Genomic DNA, 27,594 nt, shown 5'->3' on the forward strand with positions numbered 1-27,594 from the left:
TAATATATATATTATATATTATATAAAGGGATCTCACCTTTTGATGCCAGCAGAGTGTCTCAGATCTCTGAGTTGGTGTTTTGATGAAGTCTCTTCGTCAGACGGTCACTTTCTTCCTGATGAGAGCAGATCCTCCAAATGATGAACTCTGTGCTTTGCCTTCTCTAACTATACCTTTCCCTGCTCCTCCTTCCACTAATGTTTGTGTGTTGCACACCTGCACTCAAAAACATTTTCATATGCAAACTTCACCTTTAGATCATTTATCAACTCATGACACATTAAGCTGGCACACAAGGTGGCCCCTAGTTTAACTATGATTAGATAGATAGATAGATAGATAGATAGATAGATAGATAGATAGATAGATAGATAGATACAGTAGATAGATAGATAGATAGATAGATAGATAGATAGATAGATAGATAGATAGATTTGATACTATGTTTGATAATGTGAGAGATACAGTACAGCTGTCAAACTTTTATCAAAGTCATTGTGGCCCCCTGGGAAACAAATGCTGCCCACCCCTTCTCTATTGCAATCATTAATATCAGAATAGACAGCTTTGGCCCGGGCCGGCCGAGCGGTCCAGGCACCTAGGCTGGCAATCCAGCCTGACAGCGTGTTGTGGGTTCGAGTCCCGAGCCGACGACCTTTGCTGCGTGTCTCCATGCGTGCCGCATGCGTACGTCTGCGGCTCTTGTTTGCGCTGCGTGTCTCTGCAACCCGGATGAGATCACCGTGAACCGTATACATGTTGTTGTTATTACTGGCGTGACACCGCCGAGACGTGACAGAACCTCATGTGGAAGTCTTTCCACGAACGACGGTCGGGGTCAAGGTAGAGAATGATATGTGGAATTCATGAATTATGATGTATTACCGGTCGTGTGTGTGCGTGCGTGCGTGCGTGCGTGCGTGCGTGGTGGTGGTGGTGGGTGTGGGGGTTCTGTACATTACGTGATTTTAAAATAATGAAATCCCAACCGTTTTTTTATTGGGTTCGATTACACCGCTGCTAATTGATCATATAGCATATAAACGTCAGTCATCCCGTTTCCAAATCACACGCCACTTCGCTACAGACAAATCACTCGAGTCACAGCTCCTCCGACACAAAAAAACAAACAAACAAAGCTGTATGTGACAAGGACAAGAACAGCAATCAGCTACAAATGGACCATTACTGGAGAGAATTGGGAAGCAGTCGGTCGCTGTTTAGTTGGCCAGACACCTTGTACCTCCATGATTTAACTTGAAATTCAAACACATCATTGCTGTCAGAAACCTGAGCGTCAACACTGTCACAGAAGCATCAGTGATGGATCAAGCCCTCCCAAGGCTCTGGCGCTAGAGTTCTCAACAGGCCTGGCCCTAACTGATCAGGGCCGAGGCCCGGCGCGACTAATTAGCATAGATTTTAGGCCCGACCCTGGCAACCCGGCCCTAAAACGCCGGGTCGGGTTATATATATATTATATATATAAATAAATAAATAAATATTCGGGCCCGTAAAAGTAGGGATGGAGCTTGATAACCGATACCCGAAAGAAATCGAGAATAGCGGCCCATGACGTCATGTTTAAACAATCAAGACGAGAGAAGATCAAACATGGCACATGCTGGCACAAACATGTCAGTCTAAAAGTGCAGCGCTGCCCGGGTAAATAAAATTAAGCTTTTAATGTGACAGTACACATATTAACCTTTTTTTATTTTCATATTATTGTGTTGGTATAAAGGTCAATTGCATTCCGTCTGTAAAGTACTGTATTTGAAGTCCATTTGAAGTGTTCAGCGGTAGCCATGCTCCAATATACAGGTAGGCCTAACAAAAAGTTGCTCCATTTGACTGAGAGCCTGCCATCGCGCAAATTCCAGTTTTTCACCAGAGGAGAAAAACGTTTCTCTTCACATAACTAGAGCATGAGTGTCAGAGCTGAAATCGACATGTAAATATGAAATAAATGCTTAAACATTTAGCTGGGTGTAATGTTAGAGACCACATTAGTGAACCTTTCAAGCCTGTTTTCTCAACTCGTCATTTTCTGCAAGACATTACTCTATAAGCCATATCTCCAAAACTGGTGGGTCAAACTGAACAACCGATATGTCAATTTGAAGCTATGATTCCCTGCTTTCATATGACGAAAATGGCAGTCCCTCAGTCAAATTTGGCCACAAATATACTTTTGTAATGTGTTTATTATGCTCTGTGTCTTGAATTCAGCATTCAGCATTCAGTGAGAAACACATCGACTCACTGGCCTTGGAACGTCTCGGAATCCCCCAGGAGGAAGTCACTAATGTTGCTCTGGAGAGGGAAGTCTGGAGCACTCTGGTGGAGCTGTTGCCCCCGCGACCCGACTATCTATAGTAGGGAGGATTATCAAAAAAAAAAAAAAAAAAAAGTGATATTTGAATGAAGTGAAATCACTGAATATACCTATTCAGTGATTTCACATTTCAGTCAAAAGACTGTAGGTTTCGTTTTTGGCTAGGTGGCCCAGCCTTCATCCAATCAGGATATAGAGGGGCCTTCCACCAATCATGATCGAACGGGGCTTGGTGTGTTGCGTTTCTCCCCACTGTAGTGCGTACATGTGCACATCTTGTTACCGGGGAAGACCGGGGGGTTTTCCAAATCACTGAATGCTCCTTTAATTGATAATCTATTCATCTTAGTCATTAGTATCTTGTTTACTTATCTTGTTTTTTATTGTTGGTTTAAATGTAAATTGGTGGTAGGCCTAATCAATCAATCAATCAATCAATCAATCTCTTTCTACATTTTTCTCGAGGTAGAAGTCAAAGAGGAGTGACAGTGATGAATCAGATGGCCAATCCATTCCTTTGTGGGTCCTGTTTGATACAGTTATAGCACATTGATTTGCTTAAAATATAAAGGGTGTCATTCTTAATAACCTTCAATGTATTAGACATTCTGACAGGTCATTAATTTAATATTTGGCAATTAATTATGAATTTACTTATCATTATATACATTTTAATGAAATACATTTCTCAGACCAGTATTTGTATTTTGTATTTAAATACATTCTGTGACCCAGTATTTGTATTTTGTAACAAAATACATTTTCAATGTATTTTGCCCATCTCTGATTGAAACTAATCCCACACACATGAGTTCTCCTCATTCCCTCAGAGCAACACAACCTGAACAATGTGTTAAAGACTTAAAGTTGCCCAGGTTTACACCAACACAGTTGTTGATGTTATTGTGTCTCTGACCACTCTCCACCTCCCCTTGAGAGCAGAGTGAACACAGCTGTCTTCTCTAGGCAGCCAGTTCTGTCTGTGTCTGCCTGTTTCTATTGCCAGGCGGTGGTCGCTGAGTCTGTACATAGTCAACATCTTCCTCAGTTTTGGATCAGTAACAGTGGTCAGGTAATTTGCCACTGTGTATTCCCGGTTGAGGGCCAAATAGCATTCTAATTTACTTTTTGGGTTTTGGTTGTGTTTTTCCAATATGTGATATCATTTTCTTGTTGCATTTTGATAATTTGGTTAGTGGAGATTTGAATTTAATTAGGAGAGGGAATTGGCCAAGTTCCGCTCTGCATGCATTATTTGGAGTTTTTCCTTTTAATATATATTTACAAAGTTCTATGTGAATATAGTCTCAATTGGATGTTTGTCCTAATTAGAAAATTCCTGATTTGGCAGGGGACCCCACACTTCACTATATACAGGGCAATTGGCTCAATAATTGATTTGAACATTTCAGCCAAATTCGAATTGGAATATTAATTTCGACAGATTTTCTAATTATATAAAAAGCCCTTCTTGCCTTTTCCCTCAAGTCATTCACAGCCATTCTCTCTCTCTCTCTCTTCCTATATCGGTGTCAAAAATATTTTATTTTTATTTTGTAAAGAAACACTTTTTTATATATAGTTTATTAGTTTATTTTATTAGTTGGGGACCCACATGCAATATAGGTAAAAATGCAAATTTCTGCTTCAATGCCTTCATATGGTGGCACCATAACAGGCCATTTTGGGGCAGAAGGTTGTGTGCAGTTTCGTAGCGACCCAACGGTGCCGGAGACTAGCTGGTAACTTCTTCCAGGAAATAAAACGTCTGGGTTTCCGAGGCTAACTGGTAACAGACAGACGGACATGGACGGGCACACTGACGGACACGATTCATGCCTCTCGGGCATCTCTCTAGGGCTCCTCGAGGCACGTCCCACTGGGAGGAGACCCCAGGGCAGAACAAGGCGTAGCTGGAGGAAATACATCGACTCACTGGCCTTGGAACGTCTCGGGGTTCCCCAGGAGGAAGTCACTATAATGTTGCGCTGGAGAGGGAAATCTGGAGCTCTCTGGTGGAGCTGCTGCCCCCGCGACCCGACGAATAAGCGTTTGAAGATGGATGGATGTCATATCCGACCATAAGCCTAATATTGCCTATTATTTTGCCTATCATTTTGTTACAATATTAAACCCCTCTGGTGTCTCACATTGTTTTAAAACTAAAAGTTTTGGTCATAGGTGGTATGGCCGACTTGGTACTGTAGCAGCCTATCAGGGAATATTTGTCATGTTATTTTAACAGGCTTAAAAACACATCTTGCAGGAAAAGAGACGTAAAATTAGTGAGAATGAGAAAATGAGTGACAGTCCCACGCACACACACACAGCGGCACAGTAGCCTAAATAATTATAGCACTATTAACTCGTCAATGAAACATACTTTATTTGTAGAAAACAAACATTTCAAGACTTTCATAAAAGGCAAAATACAACATAAAACAGGTTTTTGAAATATAAATTAATCATTGGACCCTTGAAAATAAAAATCACCACACATTCTTTGGCTCCGGTTTCCACTCAAGCTCCAAATAACTAAAAGATTTTTAAAGAATAATGTTATTGTACAGAGCATAAAAAATAGAATAAAATTAACATTTTGTGTCTTTTCTTTGAAATCGAATGAGTCTTTCCATCCTCAGAAAACAATATAAAACACTGGCGTGTCAATGCAGCATGCAGAAATGCCAGTGTACAGGCACCCATGAATGTTTGCGTGTATATGTTTGTATTAGAACACATTAGTAACAATTGTTTTGTTGTGAGGCAGACCAACATTTAACAATGTTACAAAGATTTAAACTTTGGTGATCACCTATTAAATCAACATAATCAAACCTGACATTTTCCAATGAAAACTTTAGTAACAGCAAGAGTGAATTATAACTTTGTAGACATTTTGCTATGCTCATAACAGGCTACCAATGACCAAAAACTCAGGATTTTAAGAAGTATGCCTTTGATTTGTTGAGAATGACAAGTGGAAAGTTCTCAGCAGTTGTTAGCCAAGTGAGTGAAAGTCAATAAGCACAACTTCTGATTTCTCAATAGACATATTTGCATTTGTCTCAATAGTTAGCTCTAGGGAAAACCTTGGTGAGCTGGTTTGAAGACGCTGCATGTGATTTTACATGAATTGATTTTCAGCATCAATATCCTTCACTAGCATTGCTAAAAGATAATAACAACCTTTCCAAAATCGACGACGCCAAATGCTGCTTGCATAGATTGAAAGGAACCCAGGCATATCGTGAATCTATCAAACTGAACAATCAAATCCCTTTAGCGTTCAGAGTTAAGGTACTTCTTGGTCTCTTTAGCACTGAGAAAAAGTTCACACAGACATTACGGAGTGCAAATAATAAAAGACTTGAGGGAGGGGCGATCAAGAGTTTATGCATGGCATTCCTCCAACAACATTAAGAACAAATTATCACTCAGAGCAATATTAATACTGTCCAGGGGCTAGACATCCCACCCAACGGTCTCTGGGCTCAGAACCCACGCACTGGGAATGGAGCGAGGCGAAGGATTAGGTGTGGAAAGCCATTTTCACCCCATAAATGATTTGTCATCTGCACTGCAGCAGTGTTCTTTGTTTCACAGGGAAGGTAGGGTTGTACAACAGGAGTGTGTGAAGCTACACGGGAATCCCATCCAACTCGTTCAGGCCACAAGGTCGTCTCCATTCGTTGCCTCGTTCGTGGATCCACTTGTTCGATACTGAAAGCAAAATTACATTTTAAAACTAAAAGGTGTGCATAGTTTATCTGTGTTTCCAGCACCCTCTGGTGGACACATTTGCAGACAGAGTGACATACATAGACAGACACTCATTTATAGTTTGCCACTCACTTTGCAAGAATCCTATTCTAGCCTTTGAGTTTTGTATTAATACCTGTAATGCCAAATCACCAGATTTTACATAAACCTAATGTCTGTAATGACAATCGCTTACACATAAAAAATAATGCTGTGCTGTAAAAGATGCCTGGCTTATAATGCTGTACCTAAAGGTATTGTAGTTTTACCACGGACACATTTTATTGGGATTCTCAGTTATTTTCGAACTTTTTGTGGCCAAGGCACACCAATGTGCAAGTCAAAATCCCAAGGTACAATGTATTCATACCAAAGTTAGCATAACTATAAACTCAACACATCACATCACGATGCGTCGACAGTGTGTATATTTGCTATGTTCGCTATTCAAATTTTGAGGAATTAAAAATGGTCACCTATGCCCAAAATAGGGATGGTTAAAATGGTTAAAATGTATAAGTTTTAAGATAGAATTTGCTTCTGTTTTGGGAAGTGCACACAATGTACTGATATAGTACATTTCCTAATCTTTTGTATTATTGTATATATTGAAGTAATAATTGCCACGCAATAATTGTGTGGTTGTCACAAAAGAACCTCAGCACTCATGAGCGGGACTCACCCCACTTATTTCCCACCAGCACTGGGCAGGCTGCATGTCGCGTGCTGTAGTCTCCCTCTCCACTGGGAAACAGGTTGTACCAGAAAACTGCAGAACCCTAAAATCAAGTGGCAGAGGTTAGTGAAGCACATTTTCAGGAGTTCCCAAACTTTGCCCATGACCAAAAAAAAAAAAAAAAGCTATACCATGTGTGTGTGTGTGTGTGTGTGCAGCCCCTACCTTTTTGGGCCATACTGCAGCTCCTACATCTGGGAATACTGTGGCGCCTCCTGCTGCTACGTCACTCATCTAGGACACGGGGACAGAGGCGCAAAACGTTAACACAGGAATACCACACTGGGTGCATACTTAGTTTAGACTACTCATTGGTTAGGTTTAGGTGTGCTGCCCCGTGGGAGGTTAGGTTTAGGGTGAGGGTTTGAGATAGGTTGTAGTTGTTGTAGGACTAATGACTGGTCTAACCAATGACTAGTCTACCAAAAACTGTCTAAACTAAGTACTGCACCCCACACCACACCAGTGTTTCCATCGATACCATCACGTTCTTTGCCTTGAGGAAAATAATTCAGACTCCTTTTGACTGTAAGACTCTTTCTGCATTCATGAATCACAAATGCTATAATAATAGAAGTTAGTGATTACAACTTGAAGGATGGGTGTGATTTCCAGGACTCAAGTTTTACAGATATTTATGATGTCCCAAAACTATAGTACCATTAAGGCACTAAATGATACCATGTCTCGCTAGATTTGTTTGTTTTTCCAATGTATTTGCCACTGTATTTTGCCATGAGAAAATAATTGTGTTAAGTGTTGTTGCTGTTGTAACTGTTTGTTTTTTACTGTTGAGACCGAAGACAAATTTATGAAACTAACTATCTAACATATGTTACAAATTAGTATGTAAATTAGCATGTGAATCTCAGTCAAAACAGAAATTATTATATTTTTGTATTTCATTATAAAGTGACATTAACTGAGGGAATACACAAAGCACTTACATAGATGAGCCATGTTGCTATGCGGTTCCCGGTGCCCAGTTCTTTAAAAGCATCTGGCTCATCTTTCTGTAGAGACAGAGGCAACAACAGGAACATGTCATACTTTAGGTCTCGTAAGTAATGTTACCAAGACAATTGCTGTGTGGCAATTCAAAGGTCTTACCCGTCCGAAGTCAAAGTGAGGTTCATATTGACCTCCAACACCGTAATTTGCAACCTGCAGAAGATGGTTGAAGGAAAATAAATTCTATGATTCACAACACAAATCACACACACCAGAGATTGGTCTAAAATGGTCCAGGCTGTTGTAATTTGTTTCACTCAAACAAAGGGATTTGTAGGAATAAACTAAACAAACCTATAAAGAGGAAATAGATATCCCTGACGACAACACACACCATAAACAAGATATATAGGTACAACAACCAAATCATAGCACATAAACAGGATCTTCATACAAACCTGAAGTTCCTCTGCCGTGTCCATCTCCAGTCCTGTCAGGTCCTCAATTCTTTGGTTGATTTTCTCAATCAATGGATCCTCATAGACGGTCAGCCAAGCACTGCAGACATCAATTGAGAAGTCAGTGTGATGTGACCACATGTCCACAAGATGGCAGTAAAGATTACTTAAGAGATTACTTAAGAGTCAGTCAAGGAAATGTCATGCTGAAAATAGTTTAGTAGCAAGGAACATTCATACCTTAGGATCAGGTGACAAAGAGAAAAAAGAGAAGAAGTGAAAACACTTTAAGAGAAAATACTAACAAGATATCCCAAGATTCAGAATCTCCAATCAGTTCAGGGTATAGAGGTTGGCTAAGGAAGTTGAGTTGTTTCTCCATGTGTGCATTTGAGTCTATGAATGCTTCTGTTAGCCAGGTCACAAGGGTCTTGTTGAGGACTAAAGCAGTACATGTATTAAATGTGTTTTTGTGAATTGACCTTTCTGCACACTACAGCCTTTCATCAAGTCTAGCTCACCCACTCTGACTCTGCAACACCCCCATAAAACAGGGCGGGTCTCTCTTGGCCAGGCAATGGCAATGCATGACAATGAATTCTGCCACATAATCTATTCAAAATCACACTTTTTATGGTCCACATGACATCTTAAGTCGTAATTTAGTGCACTAAACAAACCATAGACACGTTCTAAAGTGTTCTAAAGTCTAAACAAACACATAGACTTGGCTGCCATATGAGATGTAATCTTCAAAAGCCACATATTGGAGGGGCTAGCGCCCTCAAAAAAGTGGCAAATCTTTGTTTCTGCAGATGCAGACCACATCATAAGATTCATAGGCTTATTTTTCTGGGAAAAGTCTACCACACTACATAAAAGTAGAAGTCATGGCTCAAGAAAAGCTCAGCAATACTGATGTGGAATCAATTCCGAGCATTTTAACTGCAGGCTACATTCTTGCCTTTTAAGACAGTCTCACCCAATCAGATGACTCCAATTTGTGTTACAAGATTATTAAAGGGACACTTCACAGTTTTTGCAAAAAAAAAAGTATTATGTTAATGACGTTTAGAAGATTTAGAACATTTTCCTGGGGTCTTTATGTATGTAATATGTGGTTTTAGATATTTTAGATTTTAGCCGTGTCCATGATGTCACACTGGGCTCACTTCCTGGAATACAATTATCATAATGCTTTGGTGCACTGCTCCTTCTTGGATAGGGGGAGGGCTGTATTATTGAGGCGTGATTTCTTTCTACGTACGCTTTAAGACATAGACCCGCCCTGACATAGGCCGCGAACCCTCTTATTGGCTAGCTATGCTGCTGCTGTCAGAAGAAGAGTAGAGGAAGTAGGGAGAGAAGTAGGGAGAAGCTTAGCGATAATAATATTAAAACGTTAGCGATTTAGCGATAATATAAATAATATATAATATTAAAACGCCAACATTTATGTCGCCGTCCCCGATAAAAGGTAAGCCTTGTAACTGTAATTGTCTCGTGAACACTTATTTTTGTTGTAGTTTGCACAGAACGAAAAGCGATTTAGCGATAATAATCGATAATAAAACGCCAACATTTATCTGTCGCCGCATGACATAATCATAATCATGACATGATTCATGACGGTGAACTATGGCTTACGTTTACGTCCTGTGTGCATGTGTAGGCAAAAGTGTGTGTTTATGCAAGTGTGCTCATGATATGATTTTCTGTAGTGTGTGTGTTGCTGCAGAAGCTTTGAATCAGACGCGCGGGGCGTCACCAAGGGTGGGTCTATGTCTTAAAGCGTACGTAGAAAGAAATCACGCATTATTGAGTCAACATGTAGTCCAGGAAGGAAGTGAGACCAGTGTCAGTCCATAAAGACCCCAGGAAAGTGTTCTAAATCTTCTAAACGTCATTAACATGTATCTTTTTGCAAAAAGGGTGTCCCTTTAACTTGTGCGTATGTTTGTTTTTGGCTAAATTTGGCAAAATAGTTCACCAATCCTGAAAAGTCATTGGGTTCCTAGGCGCCTGACACACCTAATCAGAGACAGCTGTCTCCTCGGTGTCTCCTGTGTGTCGCAAGCTCGCAATTCATTTCCAATGGTAGCACGTGGTTTGATGAGACAAGCTTGCTCCCTGGCTCTGTGACAGTTCAGTCAGAAAAGTTCCTTCCCTTCTGAGTTCACCTCATCTACGTACACAGCATAGCTAACCCATACTATACAACACCCACAACCATTGACTCTAGACCAGTTACCTCCGAGTAATAAGCAGGGATGCTAAAACCAAAAACATTGGGGGTTGGATGCAAGACAATGTTATTTAGGTTTAACATGTCTCTGTGAAGCTGTTTTAGGAGATTTAAGTAGTAATAGACAGCTTCCACAAGGGGGTGCCTTCTTCAGATAAAGAAGAACAGATTGGATAGAAAACGTGGCAAATGTGACACTTTTGCCTCAGCGTTTATATGTCACGTGCCAGTAGCGTGCATAGGTGTGTGTGTCTGTGTGTGTCCAAAAGCACACAGATCCGTTCAGGGAAATGGCAGAAGCATATATTAGAACCAGAGCAGCCACAATGCGCTCATCCATACTAGGAGATGGACAGATTCATTCCAGGGAACAGCACAGAGGAAAGGACCATGAAGATCGGGTTGTTGTGACTTGTGGCCGGGCTTTTTGACGTAGGAAAAGAGGCCTTCAACTCATGACCTTGAATTAAAATCCTCGAGTCATTGGGTTTACAATGGAAGAGTGAAAACGTTCAGCTGCACATGGAACCCCCACTACAATACTTCAGCTTAAAGGACCACTTCACCACTTTTCAACCTATCTTCATATAATATAATAATATATAATAATATAATAATGCTAATAATCATGATAAAATGGCACGATTTTTTCCTACTCAGTCTGTGTCTCATAGGAGGGCTGTGGGCAGTTTAGAAACAGTCTTCCAGTGACATTAGGCAGATTTTATTTTACAAAAATGCTTTTCAGGACTAGAAAGCCTGCAGTTTCTATTAGCTTGTATTCCCCATCGATGATGTCACTGGAAGACGGTTTCTGAACTGCCCACAGCCCTCCTATGAGACACAGACCGAGTAGAAAAAAATGCGCCATTTTTTCATGATTATTAGTGAGGACCTATTATATGAAGATAGGTTGAAAAGTGGTGAAGTGGTAGCCTGGTTAATAAACCAGACCGAATCAGCCGTTGGCAAAAAAAAATTGCCTACCAGCGGATTACGGTCTGGCGAGGCTCAGTAGCACGCCTCTTTCCTACAACCGAGAACAGGTCGGACCAATCGGGACACGGTATGCAATATGGGCGGGCTTTGGTACAGTGACGTTCAATGCTTGAGACTTTTGACTGACAGTAGCTCTGACCAATTGCGTCAAAGAGAAAATGTTTGAACCCGCCCCCCGGGAAATGAAATCCAAGTGGAGCCAGCCCAGACTAATATATCGCGACAGTGTTGTGTGATATTAGTCTGGCTTATTAGCCAGGCTAGTGAAGTGGTCCTTTAAACTACGTCCCGGGTGTATCCAGGGTTCCAGAAGGAAGCCTAATTGATTTAAACTTGTATTCAACGCATTGTGTTGGTTTTCCATGTGCATACTGAAATGTAAATCTTTCCAGTGTTTGGCGGTTACAGGTATGACCAGGAAATACAAGGAGGGATGGATGAGGATGGACGAGGATGGGAAGGCCTTGCAGTCAGACACAGTGACATTTGACCCCTTACCTCTTGGAGACTCTGTAATGGGCTGTGGTGAGTTTTCCCGTTTGAGGATCACCCACCGTGGCACGCCTTAACTATCCCCCAGCGGCACAAGGACACAGACGGTAAGAACAAAAATGAAGGAAATGAAAGTGAGAGGAGGAGGAGAAGGAGGAGAGAGAGAGACAGAGAGGAGAGAGAGAAGAAGCAGATCCGGTCACTTGTGTTCAATGTTAATGTCCAGGAGGAAAGCGTTTCTAAAGGCGAGATCGTCGATGAAACCCAAGACCAAGACGTTGGTCAGCCCCAGCTGACCAAAAGAAACTATGTTAATTACTAGCAGCAGAAAGATTAACACCTCTTCTTCCACCACCCTTCACCCTTTGTGAACCTTCCCACTGACTTCTGAGCCAAAACGGTAAACAGTTGTGCTGATAAGGTATGAATGTGATCCGAATTACGGCAGAATGAGTGCACATATCAATCAATCTCCATTAAATGTAAGTGTCTTGATTAAGAATACTCTCGTGGCACCAATTTGAAATTTGCATTCCAACTTTTGTGTTTTGTGTTTTGGCTCAGTATAGTCTTCGGGACAAAATGACATGAAGGTAGAGACGGATGGAGGGACGGTGGAAGGACTGCGAAGGCATTGTCCAGGAACGGGTCAGACAGGTGAATGGAGGGAGGAAAAGGAGATGGAGTTATGCCTGTTTTAATACAGTACATAGTTGTGCCCCCCGTGTCACGTACCAAAAATAGACTATTGGTAGTGTGTGTGACACCAGCATGCATTTCCTCTCCTCTCCTCTCCTCCCTCCTCCCCCCGGCTACCTCCACGGCGATTCCTGGCTTGTGTTTTACCTCTTGCTGATCCGATACGAGGCGGTCTCCAGCACTCCAGTTATAGGGTTGGAGATGGTTGCCCTGCGCAGCTGTGGAGCCAGGGACATGATTTATACATGCACTGATGTGCCAATGTGTGTGTGCGTGTGTGTGCGTGTGTGCGTGCATGTGTATGCGTGCGTGCGTGTGTGCATGTGTGGTAGCAATCCAAACCAGCAGGATCATCTCAACCAGCATGGCTTATTTTTAAATATCACAGCTTGTTAGTGCAATTCCACCTGTTTATCAATGGAGCATCAGGTCAAACAAATAAAAATGTATATGATCAGGGATTAGTTTTAAGTAGACATCTGTCTACTTAAGACATCCGTCTACTTTTCCGCCCTGTGTGGCTGTGTTTCTGTCTGCAGCTAATCTTGCAGGCATGCAATTGGCCGTAACATGGCTTGAGACGGAAATGCCAATTCATGAAAGTTGCATTAACTAATTTCCACTGTCTTTCTAGTTATTGTTATGTTAATGTTATCACCCATTGTCATTATGACGTCCTACATGGGAGAAAACATTTTAAGTTGTGTCTGGCAGTACTTTGAGTATGTAAACTATAATTTACAGCATTGTAAAACACTTTACAATGCTAGTCACTTAACTAAAACCAGACAGAAAAAAGAGAAACTGAACAAAAACTAGAAAACTGTGAACAAAACTGAGAAAAACCACCATAAGAAATAACTAAAAGCACACAGAAATATCAAGTGTAATTGAAACAAAGAATTTTAACTAAGTTATAACAATAATAACCACGTTAGAAACAAGTGTAATATAATACATAATATTGCATGTGAAATATATGTATAATATATTTAAAGGTCTGGGAAGGAGATTCCTTACTCTGGGCAGGGCCAGCTGCTTGACCTTCTCTATCTCACTGTGAGACAAGATGTCGTGGTAGCGGACAATGTAGGGACGATCCCACTCATCTTCCTGTTTGACTGGCGACAGCACGTAGCTGGGGTTGCGGTTGTTGTCCCAGTAACGGCAGAACAGCTTGCTCTGTCTGCGGGTGGTCTGTGGAGAATACCAACCAAGAGTTAAAAAGAGTTGAAAGTTAAAGGACAACTTTAGTTTTTTTCAACCCAGGTTCATGTTTTAGGTTGTTATTAGAGAAAGTAAAAGATGAGTGTTAATCTTTTTTCATTTGCTGCTTTCTTTCGTTTTAGGGATTTTAGCTTTTTTTGACAGGGGGGCGGAGGCATTCGAGCATGGGGCTAAATATGTATTTTTTTACAAAATGTTATAGCGATTTCTTTTTTTATCATTTACTTTAGTCCTACTAGACCCTAAGAAATTACATCTGGCCACAAAAGATCACAGGATCTGCTGAATATGAAGGTAGCCTACTAGGGGGAAGGCACACTGTGTCATAGGCTCAATATGTCAGTTTGACACATTCAGTAGATCTCATGAACTTTTGTGGCTAGATGTAATTTCTTGGAGTCTAGTAGGACTATAGTAAATAATAAAAAAAGAAATCGTTATAAAATGTAGTAATGTAGTAAAATACATATTTAGCCCCATGCTCGAATGACCCTGCCCCCCTGTCAAAAACAGCTAAAATCCCTAAAACGAAAGAAAGCAGCAAATGAAAAAAAAATAACACTCATCTTTTACTTTCTCTAATAACAACCTAAAGCATGAACCTTGGTTGGAAAAAACTAAAGTTGTCCTTTAACATTTCCGGAGTTTGTAACGTTTTTTTCCTTATCCGGTCAAGGTCAAGGTCAATGTAGCTTTATTTTGTCTCCCGGGGAAGAAATCTGTCTCAGACAAGGACCCGCATGCAAGCGTGATCCATGCCTGTGTCGCCGCAGAGCAGCGCCACATACAGTACATCTTTCTTGCAACATCAAGAAAGGTCATTCATAAGCCTGACTGTTTGGGGGATGTAGCTATTTAGTAGCCGATTACCCATGGCGTTGTGGCTACTGGATTACGTGCCACGTGGGAGCATCTGTGCGATGTTTAGGACCAAACTGACTGACTATATGGGTTATGTACTGAAGACAGCATCTCATGCAGGTGTGCAGTTTATTAAAGTGCATAGTGCATAGTAAAATCAGGAGTGTTGATTTAACCCATTTTGGGGGCGGGAACCCCTTTTGGTGTTAGCATTATGTTATGCTTTAGCTATTGAAAAATAGCAGATCTACAAGCTCGTAGCGCGCCACCGAGTGGCGCGCTACGAGCTTGTAGGTCTGCTATTTTTGAAAAATCGAAGAACGACTGACATAGAAACATAGCTTTTTCAGAAAACTGTCAGGATGTAGAAGACATTTTTAGAATCTGATCTCAGGTCAAAATGGGTTAACTAATTGACCGTGAATCTGCCTGCAGTCCTCACCATTTTGATTCCCTCTCCTCGACAAAGCATCTCGTACTTCTTCCTTTCTGGAAGGGGTTCCTTGAAGGCCTTCTTCTTAGGCTTCTCACTTATTTCTCTCTTCTGTCGCTCCTCTTTTTCTTTTGGAGTTTCCTCCTTCATCAGCTTCTCCAGTTGGAACTCAAAGTACTTCAGGTTGCCCTGGGCGCGCTGGTGCTCTGGGTCTAGAAAGACAAGCAGTTATTTAGAGTATGTTTTATTGAGTACAAGTGATACTCTTTTTTTACTTCTTACTTCTGACACTTTTTTGTTTTTAGAGAAAAAAGACAGGGACAGCAAACAAAAAAAAGATACAAGAAAAAAGACACAACAGTACAAAACAAAAGAAGAAAGCGGAAATTTGTTTTCATATATTACAGGTTAAATTAATTTAAATTCTCATACATTGTCAATGGGTTGGAGGAAGAGATCCCACTTTTTATAGAACTTATCCTTTTGTAGTCTGAACATGAATGTTAGTTTTTCAATGTTGTATATTTCTTCAGTAATGCCCATCCAATATTCTTTCGTTGGTGGGTCCTGTTGGTACCAGCGTCGTGTGATCGCTTTCTTACTTGTTGCTAAGAGGATCTTGATTACATATTTGTCATGTATTAGAAACTTCGGGGATGTTTCCTAACAATAAAAAGTAACAAGTCTGAGGTATCTTAAAATATATATATATCCTGATATCCGGATATCATGCCAGTATTTCTGAATTTTAGGACAAGTCCAGAATACATGAGCGTGACACGAGTATAATTTATGCTTCGTCCCGCGATGGTGTTGCGCACGCAGACCTCTACACTCACAATAGTCGCATCCGCGATGCGATGTGAGCTTGTATATCAGCTGTTCTCTGTGCACAATACTGTTGCGCTTTGAGTATAAATGTCTCCTAGGGTGCATCTCACTAGCCAACACAAGAGGTTGAATGAACTGAAACCAGCGTTCCCCAAAACAACAGGTTTGGAGATCTGTTGGGACTTGATTACATGAAACAGTCACCTGTGCGCCCAGTCCCAATGTTTGTAAACAAATAATTGGTCTATTGCACGCATAATAATAATCCCTCAGATTAGGAAGAGATAATCCCTGTCTTTCTTTAGGGAGTTGTAAAGTTTGGTATTTGATTCTCGTTTTTTTTCCCATTCCAGATAAATCTAGAAATAATTTTGTCCCATTCACAAAAACTGTTTAACAGGCACCTCCACCGGTAGAGAACTAAGCGATACTCTTGATAAAGAGAGCAACTGTGAGAGACACTCACAGACACTCACAGTTGACACTCTTAACATTGATTTTGCAAGGTACGCTTCCTGCATCTGTCACATACAAATAGGAAAGGACTGGTTGTCGATGCACAACCAGTTTTGAACCTCACAATGATAAAATGGAATGGGGCTACTGTACACCAACAACATAATCTCCAGAGTAGCCCTGCAATGCACTAAGAGATGTGTGAGGTAGGGACAGTATTTTCTACATGCAGCTGGAAGCTAAAGACCTCCCAGTCTACGCTCATGTGAAATTCTGAGTTCAGCAATAAATCAGGACAGGTACTGATAAAAAATAGTTTTAGACTGCATGTGTTACAGTATAGTTACAGAGAAATGGAAGGACACATGGAGGCATGTTTAGCACGATGAGAAGTTCCTGAATCATTCATATACATACACAGCACTAAGGAGGGGAAATGTGCAAAAATAATGAGTTGACTGAAATAAGTGGTTCTATTAGTCAAATATCAAAATAATCAATATAGTTGCAGTCCTGACTATCATTAGGGCCTGAAATTTGTTTTTGAAAGTGCTTCACATGGGGAGATTTTTTACACTTTGGGGTCTTATACATTGTCCATCTCAGATTGCATTTTGTCGCTCTGCTTGAATTTAAGGGATTCTCTGTACTACGCTGTGGATCTCTTTCCCCTTCTACTCGCTAATAGCCGATCTACAAGTGTACAACACGTCGCAAGGTTATTATAGATCTGTTATTTTCTGTCATACAAAGGAGTGAAGCGTAGGCAGCAGAGGGGAGGAGGGCTTGTGTGTGTAACCTTGTAGAGAGGCACAGATCAAAATGGCTCTGGAGAGAGAGAGAGCACACACAGTGTGCCACTTGAATGAGCTGGATTCAATTTACAGGCACTTATTCGCAAAAAGGCCATATTATGTAATCCAGCTAATAGCTTCACGGGTCCAATTCTACACTCACATTGAAATTATCACCCAGGATTGTGTGCTTCTCTCAAGTCTTTGGGGGGTGGCGAGAGAGAGAGAGAGAGAGAGAGACACACACACACACACACTCACCAAGTTTGAGGAGTCTCTTGGTGTGGTCTAAGGCCCGATCTATGTCCCCCTGCTGGTAGATGGAGTAGCTGAGGTAGTCCAACACTGTGACCTTGTCTATGTTGGACTCCTCCCCTTGGTCCAGTTGCCTCAAGGCCTGAATCATCCACAGCTCTGTGTGGTAGTAATCCACCTCCGAGTATGCAATCTTTCCCAGCTCATAGCAGTCCTCCACGGTCATGGGGCTTTTGTATGTCACTCCTAGAAACATTATACAGGAGGGGTAAGACAATAAATATATTGTCCAAAGAGCACTGCAGGAAAGTTTTATTTTAGGTGGCAATATCAAATCAACTGGAACTAGAACAAGCAATTATCAGCTTCAGCTTGTCATTATTAATCGGGGTTGCCATTTAAATGATTATTTTGTCTGGCATTGAATGAGTTAATACGGCACCTTGGGAGCAGTTAGAGGTGTTCAGTGCAGGCACACTGTAGCGTCACAAAGATGCCAAAAGCCACGAGCGGCAGGCATCTCTTCCTGGTTTTTAGACAGCTGGTGGATGGAAAATGAAGCTCGCACGCGCAGGGCCGGATTTATCCTCCCAAGGGCCCCCGGGCTAGACAAACTTTCAGGGCCCCCCTGGGCTGTGCGGTGCATTTTGGTCGCACGGTAAAGCCACGCGGCCGGGAAATAATTGGCGTAGTTTCGCTGTAATTTTGGGGTACCCAAAAGAGAAAGGCAGGCAGGCAGACAGACAGACAGACAGACAGACAGGCAGACAGACAGACTACCGGTAGTCGCTGAATGCAGGCTGCCATGCACAGCGGCATTGGCAGGGGTTTCCACAGCTACCCCACAACACAGCGTCACTGTCTGTCGTTTTAACCATAATACTAAATGTACAATAACTAAACATAAATCTTACTTGAATTGCAATACTTTACAATTTCAAATCATTAAAAAATAAAATCACACCCGTGTGAACTGAGTGGTGCAAGGTCTTATATAGTCTGATCAGCCATGTCAGTGACGTCACACACTAACCATAGCAACCATGCTCGTTTTTTTGGTACGAACACGTGTACACGGTAACAAAGCCAGTTGTTGGAGTGGTTTGCACCACTCAAAAAGGGGGGGGGGGCTCCCCCGTCGGGGGCCCCCGGGCTGTAGCCCACCCTAGACGCAGGGAGAAATCTGGGGTGGAGCTTAATTTCCATCCATCAGCTGTCTAAAAACCAGGAAGAGACGCCTGCCACGAGCGGCTTTTTGCCGCGCCTTGACGCCCAAGTGTGCTTCCCCCCCGTTACATGTCTTGCTCAGGGACACTTAGAAACTCCCCTGCTCTGTCTTTATGTCTCTACCGACTCCCCTACGGCTGCCCGTAACTCGTGTACCGATCTTCATTTATCGAGCTGGCTTTTTACAAATCCTGTAAAATTGTGTTTTTTATTTATAAAACCTGAAGGTTGTAAATGTGTTTGGAAACAAGTTGGCTCCTCACCAGGCAGGTCTCCTATGGAGATTGTGTTACTGTCCAGTCTGTAAGTATCCTGCAGACGGAGCAAAGCCTTAGCAGCCCCCGTCTGGTCATCATCTGTGGGGAAGTACTGTCTTTGACTGGTCAGATTGGAAATGAAACCTGAAAGTGAAAGGGAGATGAGAACAATTTAGGAAGTGACAGAGAAACATTTAGTCTTAATTTAAACATCATCACAAATTTGAAAAAAAAGTGATGGCCATTTTTGTATACCACACCAGTATATAAGGCAACATTTTCCAAATGTCATTATGCTTTCAGTAGCATGTGACATGTCAAACTAGGGGGTTTTCATGATTCTGAATCCATTTCAATCATTAGTTTTGCACGAAAAACACTCCTTGGCCTAAATTCGGCCATAGCCACTTGCCCAAATGTGCTGACCGCATCATATTTGTGCTGACCTCATCACAAATGTGATGACGGCTATGGATGTTTTTTAGCCCATGTTTTTTTGTGCGAAACTAATGCTTGGAATGGATTCAGAATCATGAAAACTCCCTAGTTTGACATGTCACATGCTACTTAAAGCATAATTTAATTTGGAAAATGTTGTCTATGGTGTGGTATACAACTTCTTTTCGTGATGTTTCCGGCAGAGCAGGCCTCTTATTCTGTGGACCTTAATGACCAAATGAATAGAAAAAACATAAATAAAAAGTACGGCATGACATCACAAGTCCTCTCAAATTTTGGGTGACTTGCTCCACCCGCTATGACATAGATTGTTGGGGCCAAACCTGGGTTTACTTTTATCTCCTTGGTGTAGTTTCCTGCATCAGGACAATTCTCATAGCGGCAAGTAAAGAAAACCATTATAACCTGACTCTGAGATACTTTCCTTTGATTCTTTGTCCTCGAAATAATGACACTATCCATTACACTATCCATTATGGGGTTGGGTGGCCATATCCATTATGGCCGCCCAACCCCATTCAGGTTAATCACCTAAAGTTTAGGTCACCAGACAATATTTATTGTCTGGTGAAATGGTTTGACAAAAGACAAAACAAAACAGCAAAAATAGACAATCTATAAGCTATTTGTCGTACAACAAAGCATAGCATATAGGGTTTAGGACCTAAACCCTATATGCTTTGTTGCTTTGTTGTACGACAAATTCATGCAACCAGTTAGCTTATAGATTGTCTATTTTTGCTGTTTTGTTTTGTCTTTTGTCTAAACTTTTCACCTATAATGACATGCCCAAAATAGGACACCAGGTTGACAGTGGGTGAACAAAAGGGGGTTCCTATCAAATCCAGGTGTGCCCCTGGCCTGTCACACATCTTTACCGTCTGTGGTGTCTTTGAGTACCAGGCTCTCCAGGTCACCCCACTCTGTGTTCAGCCTCTTCATCAGCTTGAAGGCGTTGACCGGGTGCCCCAGGAAGCCCTCTGGGTCCTGTGTGGCAGTGGCCGATAGTGAATCCAGCTTGTCAGCCCACCTGACAGGGGAACAGGGGAAACACAACAGGGGAAAAACAGTTAGTGCCAATGCTTAAATTTGCTTAAAAAAATCCTGAAGCAATTTAGATCCTTTATCTGTGCATTTGTGTGTGTGTGTGTGTGTGTGTGTGTGTGTGTGTGTGTGTGTGTGTGTGTGTGTGTGTGTGCATTTGTTTTTTTTATCAAAGTTTCTTTATTAATTTTTCAAGTCACATGAGTCAAAAATAGCATACAAATTCTTCTTGAACTTTTTTGTGTGTGTGCGCATTTGTGTGTGTGTGTGTGTGTGTGTGTGTGTGTGTGTGTGTGTGTGTTTATGAGTGCGTAGGAGTGCATGAACTGACTGTTTAATCTTCTCCAGTTTGCTCTCTTCTGCTCTGATGTAGTCCTTCAGTGAGGTGACCAGGTCCTTTTCAGTGTATAGCAGATCAGTCATCTGACCTGAGGGACAAATATCACAACCACAACATTATTATCTGTGTTGCTGTGATCCTTCCTATGGAACTGCATTGCTTCCAAAACCTTTTACATTTTACATCTGATTGGATGGAAACTGAACTCTGGCTACAGGTCACAAGCTGGACATTTTGTACGCCGTGGGTCAGCAGGAGTCTAGCTGTCTACTTTCTGGCGCACTGATAGAAATATTTTGAACTGTCAAAATTACTCTCTGTTTACGAATAATTTCTCAGTGCCCTTGTTTATCATATTTTTGTCATCAGGTTCATCATAACTCAGACATGTCAGGTCAAAATCATTGTACTGTTTTTGATTTCCTACTCTGTCCTCTAGAGAGAGAGAGGGAGTGCATTTTCCGGCAAAGGCATCAGCCACGGAACACCCGCGGCAGGCGGTAGTGTTTCTCGACGGCATAAGTCCGACACTCTACCCCAAACCCTAAACCTAACCCTAACCGCAAGCACGACGCAACGCATGGCATCAGCTGCGGAACATTCCGCGGCAGGCGACAGTGTTTCTCGGCGGCATCAGTCCGACACTCTACCCCAAACCCTAAACCTAACCGCAAGCACGATGCAATGCATGGCATCAGCCGCGGAACATTCCGCGGCAGGCGACAGTGTTTCTCGGCGGCATCAGTCCGACACTCTACCCCAAACCCTAACCGCAAGCACGACGCAACGCATGTCGGACCAACACATGAACGCACTGCCGCGGAAGCGAGCGGCAGTCGAGTGTCATAATCCCCCCAGTTTCCCCGGCAGATGCTGCCCCTTCTCCCGGCAGCGCCACCGCGGCTGTTACCGGCAGTTTACCGAGATGGAGCGGCAGTGGAGTGACATAATCCCCCGGCAGATGCCGGCCCTTCTCCCAGCAGCGTCACGTATCATTGGCGTTGCCGGGGAATGCACTTGCTGCTTCTGGTCCTCTATGCCCAGCTAATTTCTGATACTGTTGTTTTTTGTTCAAACCTATACCATCTGACCTTGTTGTTCTCGCCAGGCAGAATAAAAAAACAGCCTGATAGAAAAGTATTTGTCAGGGTGCTGACAGAGAAAAGTGGCATGTCTTTTTCATTGACTACTGGTTTACAGAGTGAAAAGGAACATTACACTGTTTTCTAAAATCTTAAGAACAAACTTTGAATTAATTGATTCATTTGGGCTTATTACATTTATTATTTTTTCCACTGGTTGATTAGATATTATTTAAAGGTTTCTAACTGAATGTATCCATCATCCAAGCAGTGCACACTGACAGTAGGCCTCAGAAGTACCTCTACTCGTTTTTTGTGATTCATTCAAACTCTGACTGGCTGAAACCTTGCCCTTTTATTTTTTGTGTGTGTGAAGACAAGATATGGCAATAAATAAATAGATAGATCAAACTAGATAATTCATTTAGATACGGTTTTGTATTTCCATCTGTCTTATTTTTGACAGGCTGTAGACTATACAGTGTGTAGATCCTATACACTAGTGTAGGATCATATAGGAGGAGTTGATTATTTTAAGACTGTAGCTTTGCGGTAGAAAGTGGCTAAAATTCAAAACAGAGATGACGACAGATACACAAGTCACATATTTCACAGGTCTTCCTGCAGTCTTACCGATGGAAGTGTAGAAGTCGGCCGAGAGAGACTGCTGGAAGCAGCTCAGCAACATAAAGCACCACAAACACTGCAGCTCCATCCTGAAACTGCTAGAGAGAGAGAGAGAGAGAGAGAGAGGTCAAAATAATCAAGGCCTTGGGTGCACCTTGCGATACTGTATTGATAAAATCATTGCAATGTCTAGGTACAATGTAAATCCCTCTATACGCCAGTGGTTCTCAAACTCATGGCAATACATTAATATGTATTAGACTGTGGAGCAGTGTTGATTTCATCGACTAAAACTAAGACGAAAAATGTTCGTCGACTACCTTTTTTCATTGAAAACTAAGCTATGATGACTAAAACGAAGACTAAATATACTGACAATTTTGTCAACAAATAAAAACTAGACTAAAATGTTAGGAAGGGACTAGTGGACAAGACATCCAGTATAAGTGATTTTACACTTGGTTGCATGCTGAAAATAGCAGATCTACAAGCTGACAACGCGTCGTGCTGCGACACGTTGTGAGCTTGTAGATCGTCTATTTTTGGCTAAGTGTAAAAACAGTCATTACGACGGCATCAAGGCCCGCCAAAATACATTTGTCTCGAATAAATCAACTGTATCAGCAACAAATCAACTTCGAGAACCACTTCTCGAAGTCTACACTATCACAAAAATATAATATACAGAAATTTGGAAAAGGGAATTGTGGCCTTCCCACCCACCATACTAGGCCAAATACAACTCATTGGTGGTGACCAATGTGTCTCTTTAGGACAGGCACAGGCGAGCCTGTCACTGGGCTTCTGTAGCATTCTGCAGCATTATTTATGCTGACAGACAGACAGACAGACAGACAGACAGAGGCACAGAGGCACAGACAGAGGCACAGAGAGAGAGAGAGAGAGAGACAGACAGAAAGAGGTGCATGTGCGTGTGCTTGTGTCTACAACCCCCTCTCATTCACTTAGATCAGCTAACACAGGAATGCTGACCGAGCCTCCCCTAAAATACACTGGACAAAGCTCAACAAGTCCTAGACTCTAAGGACCTAAAATAAAATCCCCATTGCAGTTAGAACTGCAGACTCAGTCTCAATTCTCCATTGTAATCTGAATAATGGTACTCACCTCTTCCTACCACTCCACCTCGCCCTAGCACTTTACTCTCCCTATACCCCTGTTTGCCATCTTCTCATTCGATTGATGCTAGCGACAAGATATGCCTACAGTGTCTAAAGTGTGTATGTTTGTGCGTGTGTGTTGATGGCCAAGTGCACACATTTTGTGTACATAGGTTGAAGGTTCATATACCGGTATGCACAGTGGGCAATAGCCCAACTTGTGTCGAGAAACACAGCTGTATTTATTACAAAGCCGGTTTGAGAGAAGGGGGAGGTTTGGGGTTGATGAAGGGCAGGAAATGGCAGGGTTAACATGTATGGGCGGGGGAGGCTTCATTCACAACTAGAAATTATCTCTGGGCCAAGAGCTGAATAAATGAATTTACCTTTTCTATTAGTTATTTGAGGTGAGCACATAATTCAAAACGTACCGCGAACAGTGGAATGGATATGCCTACTGTATAAATAATTGCGTGCCTCAAGGTTTGATGAAAAACAAACAAAAAAACAGCATATGGCATTTCTATTCAGGTCACAGCGAGTGACACGTGGAGAGCACTTTCAGAACAATAAACTCTCTACATTTTAATTCAATTCAGTCAATTAAATCTGAATTCTATTTAAAATGACAAAACTAAGAATATTACATTACATATTACATGTGCAGGATGTGACACATTTGCATTAGTTTGTTCATATGCCAAGATCATTCTGTCCCAATATGCAAGAACATTGTCATAGCCACATAGACGATGTAGTTATTATTGAGTTATAACATGTGATTACCAACAGCTAGTGTCCCTCTTGTGATCATGTTTTGAAAAGGGTTATACGTACATGGACTGTATGTGTAAGAATTAACATTAAGGTGGCTGTTGTTATACCACATTCGTAACAGTCAGTAACTTAATTGGAAGCGAGTGAGCAAGTGTATGCAGCAGGGCCGGATTAACACCTCTGAGGGCCCCTGGGCACTGAAGTTATATTGGCCTATTTCCGGTCACCTACCCCCCCCCAGAGTGACAACCAATCTAGCGCATTGTTGCTGCTTTACACACAATTGCACTTTTCAGCTGACCTTCTCACCAACAATAAAACACTAATCTTTTTAGACACCATTTATTTCATTCGGATTAGCAGGGAAATTTTCTGTGGAGCTAAAAAAAAAAGGGGCCCCTGATGACCAAGGGCCCCTGGGCACGTGCCCAAAGTGCCGATATGGTAGATCCGGCCCTGGTATGCAGTGTGTGTGGGTATGCATTCATGTATCAGTCTGCCTGGCAGCAATCATTCATTCATGCATGCATGTGCATGCTTGTGTAGCCCCCCCTTCTTTAACATTTTTCACAAGATTTGCCTCCCCTGACCTTTTCCAGCAGTGCAAAAAACACAACAGGGCCAACTACGGTAGGCTTAGACCTGTCATAATAATTGTGATAATTGAACCTCGTAGACATAGGGGGGATTCCGTTCAGTCGCCTTTTTCCCCTTTGGCCTGAGATGAACTGCGGAACTAATTTAGTGCTCCCACTCCCAGCTGTCATCTGACAGCACAGAAAAGACATCACTGTGCTAAGTTTGATCACTAACTATACTAGACTATGTCTATTCTATGTACAACTTGTACTCTGTCATCAAACACATGGAAATAATCCCAATGTATGAATGAATGGACCATTGTAAGCTTTGAGTAGGCACGTAGAAAAGGCAAAAGCGCTATAAAAATGCAATCCATTATTATTATTATTATTATAGGGTACCTATAATGAGTTACAATATAGGCTATAATACAGCAGCGTTTGGGGGGACAGCCACGTTTTACATCTTACTTTTAATTACTTGCTTGCTTGCTTGCTTACTTACTTACTTACTTACTTACTTAGCCAGCTGCATTGCTGAAGGAATTGCAGGCTTAATTGTGCAGAATCTGAGTTAAGCAAAGTACAAAATTGTAGGCAGTCAGGAGCTTAAGATTTCCAGGAAAAACTGTTTAGGGATAGATTGCTGTAGGCTATTTCTCTACACATTTCTCCACATCAACTAAATTGTGACACGTACAAATTCAAACCAAATCAATGGCCACTTTAGGCCTTTACTTTCTCCAGAAGGCCTCTTGCTGAACCAAAGAGAGATGCTCTTCAACTCTGGCTGAGCTTTGATGTGTCTCACACTGTTGGCAACTTGTCAAAAATCAAATAAAACTTAAAGAAAAGAATGTTTGTGGGAGTGAAAGTTCTAGGAGAGAGAGTTCTAGAGTGGATGTGGCTGGATAGAACTTGCCACGTCTTCGCCCCTCCCTTGCAGGGAAAACTATTCTACGCATGAAGACCAACCAATACATCCATCCATGATGGATACCGTCGACCCCCGGTTAACCCACTGATGATGTGATCAGTAGAACTAACCCTAACCTAACCCGAACAGATGGGTAAACATCAGGAAAGGGAGTCGTTTGACTTTACAACTAGTTTGTACTTGTAGAAGTCGTAATAGCACTAATAACTCGATTTTTTAAAACCGTAATTGCTTTAACTTAAGACCATGAACTATCCCTAAGAACAACAACTCAAACTAAGACTACTGCAAAATCATGTTTTGCTATTTAGTATAAGTAAAGGCCTACAACCTTGCTTATTATGAGACGGAAATGTAAACAAAAATAAGTTAACATTCCACATAACAGTTAGGCTACTGTTATGTGGCAGCATGACCACACGCCGCTGCATCGGAATGCCAGAATCCAGCCTGCAGCAGTCCCACTCCAAAAGAAGCATAGCATAACAGTCAAAGCACGGCTAACGGCTTCAAAACAAACCTCTTTTTAACTGGATCCAGTACAGCGAGACTTGGTACAGTACAGAGTTGGTTTAGGACGTTAGATAACACTCGGACCTGTGGATAAGTTGACTCAAACAGCCCGTTAACCGGTGAAAGTCACTCAGTCACCACCAGTGAGCTATTAATCCATTCCTGAATACGTTGTGAGAATCGACATTTACCGAAACGAGAGCATGTTGATGTTGACTGGTGATGTCTGATGGCCCGCGGGTATTCCACTCCAGTGATCAGGGTTTGTAGGTATGCAGTGATTATGATGAAATGGTGAAGTTGCAGACGCTCTGAAACCTGTCCGGTGTGTGCGATGAAGATCCCTCTGTGGCTGAATGGATGGATGTATCGATACCGACTACGAGATAAAAGTTAACTGTTCGCCATCTGGCGGTTTGGGCTGGTTTTTATACACAAGTCAAAAATGCTACGTGCGGAATCTCACACACTCGTCTGGCGACTGGCGGAGAAGGAGGAGTTGAAGCCGACTAGATAGTTTCGGGACTTGCGCTCGTCCATGGGGGAGGTGTTGGGAGCCCCGGAGCGACCATGCATGCTTATTTTGGTTAGATACTTAACCCACGCATACTGTAGCGCCGTCGCCGCCGTGTATTGCAAGTACAAACATGCTATGTTTTTCTCTGCTGCTATTGTGGTCTCAGTCTGAGACGCAAGGTTTGTAGATTTGTAGAACTGCGAAGTTGTGTGTGGTTGATTGATTGATTGATTGATGGATTGATTAACAGTTTGCAGAATTACAGTACATTTCAAGTACAACTCAATACAAAAAACTGTTAACTGTGAGTGGACGAAACCATAAAGCATTACACTTGTTTACAATAGGGTCCACCATTTTCAATTAATCAAAACATTGAGAGACAATATACACAACTATATAGTAAAAACAGGAAATCATCATAGAGGAGGTAAAAAGGGAAAAGAAACATATAGCCTACAGTGGCCCGGGGGAAAGGGGTGGGTGGGGGATTCAGATTTTACGGGGCCAGTTTCGAATTGCAGCCGTCCAGGTGCCCTTTGAGAGCAGTTTTGAAGGAGTCAAGGGATTTGCA

General features: G+C 41.9%; 1 protein-coding gene across 1 annotated transcript; it reads right to left on the reverse strand.

Moving 5' to 3' along the window:
- Positions 1–4,705: 4,705 nt before the first annotated feature.
- Positions 4,706–27,057, reverse strand: p4ha1b (prolyl 4-hydroxylase, alpha polypeptide I b). Its single transcript, XM_079512701.1, has 15 exons — positions 26,695–27,057; positions 22,581–22,672; positions 20,857–20,953; positions 20,360–20,511; positions 19,029–19,166; positions 17,545–17,784; positions 15,212–15,414; positions 13,702–13,878; positions 12,829–12,899; positions 8,247–8,346; positions 7,948–8,001; positions 7,785–7,850; positions 7,003–7,071; positions 6,784–6,880; positions 4,706–6,062 (listed from the first exon to the last, which is right to left on the reverse strand). Exons 1-15 carry the CDS (start codon positions 26,706–26,708, stop codon positions 5,980–5,982), a joined length of 1,653 nt encoding a protein of 550 aa, XP_079368827.1. The 5' UTR covers positions 26,709–27,057; the 3' UTR covers positions 4,706–5,979.
- Positions 27,058–27,594: the final 537 nt, after the last annotated feature.

Source organism: Electrona antarctica (genome assembly GCF_951216825.1).
Source record: "Electrona antarctica genome assembly, chromosome: 10".
Lineage (NCBI taxonomy): Eukaryota > Metazoa > Chordata > Actinopteri > Myctophiformes > Myctophidae > Electrona > Electrona antarctica.

Excerpts from the sequence above, each read along its gene's own strand:
- p4ha1b (XM_079512701.1), bottom strand. Across the intron at positions 7,072-7,784 it reads TAGCAACATGGCTCATCTAT|ATGAGTGACGTAGCAGCAGG; the intron begins GTAAGTGCTTTG and ends CCCGTGTCCTAG. Across the intron at positions 6,063-6,783 it reads GCTGGTGGGAAATAAGTGGG|TATCGAACAAGTGGATCCAC; the intron begins GTGAGTCCCGCT and ends TTTTGCTTTCAG.